We start from the raw sequence: 7,492 nt of genomic DNA, 5'->3' as shown, positions 1-7,492 counted from the left end.
ATACACAACTTAACCAAACAAAATTAAAGTTTGATAGCTGAGCATCTTTCTAATTTAAAGTTATATGAATCATAAAAGTTTAATTTTAAATGTATTGAAAGAATGAAATATAGGTTTATGGAAATTAATTAGGTAATAAAGAAATGCACCATGAGTTTACATGTAAGTACATTTTCATTTTATTAACTTTTAAGTTAGGTAACTAAATGATTTACTTTGCTTTCTTTACCCCACATGACTTGTTTATTTCCAGAGTCTATTACAAGCATTTGAATATACAATAAACCTCCATACAGGAAGCAAACTGAACGAAGGGAAAGAAAAAATAGGAGGCTCAAGTAGCAAAACAAAAAAAGCTGTTTTTATTTATCAAAGACAATGAAAATAAATCAGATAGTACAGAAATACAAAAGAGGTTATAAAGCATGGTAAATTGATTTTTAAGAATTGGAAAAATGTCCCTGAACATTTAGATAAATCTTCTTGTAGTAGTCACTAACAATAAAGGAGCAACCAATTTTAGTATGTTTTATATGGCTGAATTAAATGATTTTTAAGTTTAAAAGATGATAGAACTCTCAAAATTGTTAATGCTGGCACTCAACAGTAAAGATATAACTGAAAATAAGCAAATGAGATATAAAACGATTTGCAAGAAGCAAAACACAATAGTCGATGAATGTAGATTCCAGTTATAAGGTTATGATAGTCTATTTTTAATTTCCCGCCCCAACCTACACCCCTACATACACTCATTCTCAATAAGCATACACATTACATACACACCTTACCCTAAACTCCACAAATGAACACATTTTCATAACTTGAAAGCATAGTTCACTATCTTATTTAGGATACGAGTTTTACAGGCTAATCCTATTATAATAAAGCAAGAAGTTATTAATAGCATGAGTTTTTATTTGCTAAACATAAACATCTAAATAAAAAAAATTTACAATGACATCAAAGGATGTTTTTATTGGTTTCAATTGCAAATGGAAAATAACTTGATGACAAATTTTTTTCAAAGGCATCTCAAATGAAATTAATATAATATCTAATACAATTGCGTCCTGCAGGAATCTCGGAGATGGACAATGCTATGAGCGCTAAGGTCCTCATTTGAGAATCCCAACAATCCTTACAAACAAAGTGTTCTTCTGGTAAAGGTCATTTGGTACACCCATATTTTCATAAATTCTGTCCTAAAACAATCTATATCTTTAACACCTAATTTATATACAGACATTTATTAAGTTCACTTAATTTACAATTAATGAAAATATATCTAGATACAATTTCTAAGAAAGCAACGGAGACAGTAATTTACTCATGGTTATTTACAGAACAAATTTTACTGAATAATGTAAATATAATGGTCAAAAATCTTCATAACAACACTTCAAATTTCAAGAAACTATGTATATAAAACAAAAGATGTTTTCTGTGGAAAGTTACTAGATAAATCTAAGAGCCAGAAAGTAGATCAATTGATATGACTAATAATATTTATTATAATAAATGTCAGGTCAGAAGTCAGTGGCATTTACATGCTGGAAGACTGTTTATCACTTAAATTTTCAATGATACTGAACACTGATTAACCAAATTAACTGTATTAGACTATTAACTTTATGGTTATTTCAAGCATATGTAGATCTTTTAAGTAAGCACATATACCAATGCGCAAAACAAATGAAATATAAACATTTAAGATAATGAAAAAAATTTACTTTTAAGCATAAATCATCCTGCCATTCAATTTTGAAGCTGTATCCTTATCTTCACTAATTTTTCTTCTGTTCTTAGTAGTCTTCTATTAAAGTTGTTGGCTTATAAATCATCTGGATATTTCACATTGGTATAGGAAAGGAATGTCTGGTCAATGCAGTCTAGACAAAGAAAGAATGTGTCTTAAAATATACTATTAATGCAAAAAATAGAAACATTATCATCAAATTAATTCAGACTCATGGTGACCCCACGTGTTACACAGAACTACTCCGGAGGGTTTTCTTGCTGTCATCTTTACAGAAGTGGATCACGAAACCTTCTTAATAAGGACAGCCTCACTGAATGAATTCAAATAGCAACCTAGATGCTAATAAAACCAAAATCCATTGCCACTGAGTCAATTCCGACTCATAGCAACTCATAGGGTAGAACAGCCTGTGGGTTTCTGAAGCTGTAATTCTTGCTCCCTCAGAACAACTGATGGTTTCAAACTGTCGGCCTTGCAGCCGCACACATAAACACTATGCCACCAGGGCTGCCTCTGAGGTGAAGAGTGGCATGCAAACCGTTTCCACCACCCTGGCACTTAGGAATCACTGACAATAGTTTTTAAATTCCATCTTTTGGAAATATAACATTAAGTATACATTGACTACATACAGAAACTTGGGGCCCAAATGAACATTTTAAAAGCTATTTTCATATGATCCTGACAATCATATCCACTGTATTCTTAAGAAGATATACATGAATTATGTAAACTTTTGTGTAATTCATGTCATAGATAAAATATGAGCAACCAAATCACAAACCATACAACTTATTTATAAAAAGTAAATGTAATTATAGTAACCTTAAAACACTTGTTCCTAAAATTCTGAAAATTGAAGTGTTAACAGAAATTCTGTTTATACAAAAATTAAAGTTTAAAACCACACACTTTTAGTGGTTTGCCTCGGAGTCACAGGGTTGATCTGGGCCAGTCAGAGCAACAGTGGGAACAGAGTAGAGAGTCCCTGAAGGAATACAAAGCACAGACTCTGGGGCCAGAGCTTGGTACCCCATCATACCTGACTGAAAGACATGCCTAGAGATCAAAAAACAGACCTTGATCTATTTACAAGTTTTTCTTTCTTTTTAAAATTGTTTTCTTTTAATTAATTTATTCTTCTATGGGTAATTGGTTTCCTTTTCTGTTGTCATCGCTGTGTTCTCACTCATCGCCTATCTTGCTATGGCTTGATCTTTGAGAGGCCTGGTAGGGATTCAGCAAGGGCAAAGTAACCAAGAGAAATTACTGAAACCCAAACAAAGGCTGAGCATGATAGTGGGACAAGAGGAAAGTAAAAGGAAATAGAGGAAAGAACTAGGTGACAAAGGGTATTTATAGAGGTCCAAAGACTGGAATGTACATATGTAAATATATTTTTGTAAGAGTGTGGGGAAATAGATCTATGCGCATATATTTCTAGGTTTAGTATTAAGGCAGCAGATGGACATTGGGTCTCCACTCAAGCACTTACTCAATGCAAGAACACATTGTTCTATTAAATTGGCATTTCAGGATGCACACCTTCCCGACACAATTGCTTACAAAAATGTGTGCATAAGCAAATGTGGTGAAGAAAGCTGACGGTGCCCGGCTATCAAAAGATAAACTGTCTGTGGCCTTAAAGGTTTGAAAATAAACCGGCCATCTAGCTGAGAAGCATCAAAGCCCACCAGTCTGTCTGACCACGAGGTGTAGAAGGAACCAGACATCAAAAACTAAAAATCCTATCAGTGGGTGCCCACCTTCCTGATATGATCACTGAATACAAATGTGTGCATAAGCAAATGTGGTGAAGAAAGCTGATGGTGCCCGGCTATCAAAAGATGTAGCGGCTGGGGTCTTAAAGACTTGAAGATAAACAAGAGGCCATCTAGCTCAGAAGCAACAGGGCCCACATGGAATAAGCACACCAGTCTATGTGACCACGAGCTGTCGAAGGGGTCCGTATCAAGCATCAAAGAACAAAAAAAGCCTATCATTGTGAATGAGGGGAGTGTAGAGTGGGGACCCCCACCAAGCCCATCGGTAGCCAGCCAGACACCCCGCTTAATGAAGGGTTGTGGGGAGGAGATGAGCCAGTCAAGGTGCAGGGTAGCAATGATGAAACCTATAACTTTCCTCTAGTTCTTAAATGCTTCCTCCCTCCCACTATTATGATCCCAATTCTACGTTCCAAATCTGGCTAGACCAGAGGATGTACATTGGTACAGATAGCAACTGGAAACACAGGGAATCCAGGGCAGATGACTCCTTCAGGACCAGTGTTGAGGGTGGCGATGCCTGGAGGGTGGAAGGAACTTGGGGTAGAAAGGGGAAACCTACTACAAGAATCTACATACAGCCTCCTGCCTGGGGGATGAACAGCAGAGAAGAGGGGGGGGGGAGAGGGGAGATGTCACACAGTGTAACATGTGACAAAATAATAATTTATGAATGATGAAGGGTTAATGAGGTGGGGGGGAATGATGAGGAGAGGGAAAAATGAGCAGCCAATATTAAGGGCTCAAGTAGAAGACAAATGTTTTGAGAATGATGATGGCAACAAATGTACATATGTGCTTGACACAATGGATGTATGTATGGATCGTGATAAGAACTGTACGAGCCCCCAATAAAATGATGTAAAAAAAAAAAGTTTAAAGCATTGGTAAACATTAAGCACATGGTATTTGCTGTAATAAATATGAGGCAGTAAAATCTGCGCTCTGTTCTTGTGAAGATATACCTGGTTGCACTTTCAATACTATTCTTATACATGTAGCCTGCAGAAACTCACTGGGTAACTAGTTAATCTCTGCTCATTGCTTCCTAGTCCCCTTCTCCCAAGCTGTGACCTTCACTGTTCATACAAACTGACACATGTTAAGAATTTAACAACAGAATTCCCATTTTTTTAGCATGTTTATTTCTTTTATTTATTTTTTTTAGAATTCCCATTTTCTTCACGCAATTTTTATTCTTGGATTCCCATTATTAAAAAATGAATGCCTTTGATCAGATTTGGGAGATTTTCCACCAGATGTACATCTGTATATCACATTGTTTGATACGAAATGCCCATTCCTCATACTTTTTTTCCAGTCTTTATATTTTGTTGTGGAACTTATCTCTTTCATAATCTGTGGGCAATCTTTGAAAGCAAATTTTAAAAATATGGTTTATAATGTTATTGAAGTTTTTAACCTAGAAACTTATCTTAGATAAGCACTTTAGCTTATTGACAAGAAAAAATAAGAATATGAAGTTCAACTTTTTAAAAACCTAAAAAGTATTTACATGGAACTACAACTTTATAAATTTAAATATGCTGTCAAACAAACATATATAATAATATTAAACTTGAATAAACATTATGAACAGAGAGTATTTAATATGTATCTGGTAAATTTGAATACTACAAGAGAATAGTCAATATATAATGTACTCTTACCTTTACAATAAGAAGAAGTATCTTGTTCTGTGAGCAGCTGCCATGCTCTCAGACATATTTCTCACTTTTAGATAATTAACAAATCCTCTGAAGAAAAGGAGGAGCCCTGAGAAGATTGAAGTAATACAGATATATTATGTTCTTGTATGGAAAAGGGAAATGATAATTTTAAAATGAGACAATTATTAAAGATTTCTTGGCTTTAAAATTATATCAGTTTTCTTCACTTCAAAGTATATTTTATACTATGACATATAGATATTCCATCATTAGGTAACACATAATAATCTAATATAGTTTACCTAGGTACCACCCCCAAAATATTTCAATTTGTTATATCTAAATAAACCTAAATTAAGATAAATCAAATCATCTTTAAAAATTCAGAATTAGCAAAAAAGAAAATGCATTAATGATTTCTTTAAATAGAAAAATTGCCAAATTCATCTCACAGCCATCCATAATCGTAGCATTTATTCAGGGGACATAACATGTGAAAACTTAGTCATAATAAAATCCTCATATAAACACATAGCCTTCACACTGAATTTTTTTAGCTCTTAGGTCTGGTGGGTCATAGGGAAGCCAAGGGGTCTTGGGGAGTAAATAATGAAGCTGGGAGGAGCAGGAGCACGAGGATGAATGATGATTGCACAACTCGTTTGAAAGGACGTTCAACCATGTCCCTAGGTGGGTGGAATGCTCTCAAACGGACGTGGTAAAATCTATACTATTCTTGGTATGATTGAACGACTGAGCTATTGAATTGTGTGATATGTAAATTATGTGCCAATAAAACTTTTAGGGAGGAAACACAAGCAGTGAGAAAACAATTAACAATATAAAACTGACTACACCCCTTTAACTCTTCAGTAAGATTGTTTCACTATGACAATATCACCAAACAATCAAAGAGAGAATCTAGAACCTGCAAGGACTTTAATTGGCCCCCCCCAAAAATTGTTTCCCCAAGATCTTAAAGCTTCAGTAGCATGACGAAATAAGGACTTCAAAGAAGATGCCGCCAGCTGAGATGCCTCCGTGTTCTGGTGCAATTATTTCATGAGGAAAGACAGCGGTAAAGCCTAAGTGGAAATCACCTGTCTTTTTCGTGTAGACATATATGTGAAATGTTAGGTTAAAAGTATAATTTTATTTTAAAATTAAAGTAATTACCAAGTACCTGAAGTAGACACACAAGGGACTAAAATTAGAAATCTCTAAAATTCATCAATATGAATAAAAAGACACAGCTTTTAAGAAGACAATTCAACAATTACACTGAGATCATTTACCATGAAGTCACTTCTGATTCCTGATTAATGCAAGGTACATTTCACAGGAATAAATGTTTCCATAACCCCAAGATAAAATGGAGAAAACACTCAAACTATCCTTTCAAAATTGTCTAATTCAAAGAAAATGTGTAATAGATTTAAGATAAATGTTGAATACAATTATTTTTTAATCATATTAGAGCTTTAAAATCTTATAATATTCAATTTTCATTCAACTACCATTTAGATTTTATATCTAAGAACTTGGGAGTTCTAACTAAAATTAGTTTAAAAGTTCAAAGAATTAGTTTAAATGTTTGGATACAGGAATTTTAAAAGAAAAAAATCCTATAAAAGTTGAAATTTATTGATGTCTTGCAATTTTAGTAAATATCAAGTTCCAACAAATTAAATGGAGCTAAAGAAACCCAAATTCATTAAGAATAAACTTACCCAGTACAAGAAATATCCACCAAAGCCAATACTGCCCATTGAAATATCCAGTAAAATAATCAGAAAACTGTGGAATGAACATAAATATTTTTGTTATTTGTGTTATTAGTTTGAAAATCACAGATTAGTCTTGGTTTGAGAATTACTTAACCCACATAATGTTTAACTCACTGCCATTAAGTCAATCTGACCCCCTGTGGGTTTCCAAGACTCTCACTGTTTACAGGAGTAGAACGCCTAGTCTCTCTTCCAGGGAGATGCTGGTGGTTTCAAACTGCCAACCATGCAGATCTCAGGCCAACTCATAACCACTACACCACCAGGGTTCCATGAAAATAATCTTTAACACTTCAAAATACTTTTGTGTTCAAAGGGGAAAAAACATATACATTAACCATTTTCATAAAGCTATTTGAGAAAAAATATTACATTAGACAAAATATTTTAAAAACAAAGTATATTTCTAAACTGTAAGCAATTCCTTGCTCAGAGAAAGGATGGTAAATATCTGAATCAAAAATCCTTCCATTTAAGAGTTCACATGAG

The 7,492-nt window shown here is 34.0% G+C and overlaps 1 protein-coding gene across 1 annotated transcript in view; it reads right to left on the bottom strand.

Moving 5' to 3' along the window:
- Positions 1 to 957: 957 nt before the first annotated feature.
- Positions 958 to 7,492, bottom strand: part of NDFIP2 (Nedd4 family interacting protein 2) — a 75,345-nt gene continuing 68,810 nt past the window's right edge. The window contains exons 6-8 of the mRNA XM_075563508.1: positions 6,947 to 7,013; positions 5,217 to 5,322; positions 958 to 1,892 (exon numbers count right to left, since the gene is read on the bottom strand). Of these exons, the coding sequence (XP_075419623.1) occupies positions 5,219 to 5,322; positions 6,947 to 7,013 (171 nt within the window). The 3' untranslated portion in view covers positions 958 to 1,892; positions 5,217 to 5,218. The remainder of the gene's footprint in view (positions 1,893 to 5,216; positions 5,323 to 6,946; positions 7,014 to 7,492) is intronic.

This window comes from Tenrec ecaudatus, chromosome 11 (genome assembly GCF_050624435.1).
Source record: "Tenrec ecaudatus isolate mTenEca1 chromosome 11, mTenEca1.hap1, whole genome shotgun sequence".
Classification (NCBI taxonomy): domain Eukaryota; kingdom Metazoa; phylum Chordata; class Mammalia; order Afrosoricida; family Tenrecidae; genus Tenrec; species Tenrec ecaudatus.
The sequence above is the reverse complement of the archived record's forward strand: the minus strand, read 5'-3'. Positions and strand labels throughout refer to the sequence as shown.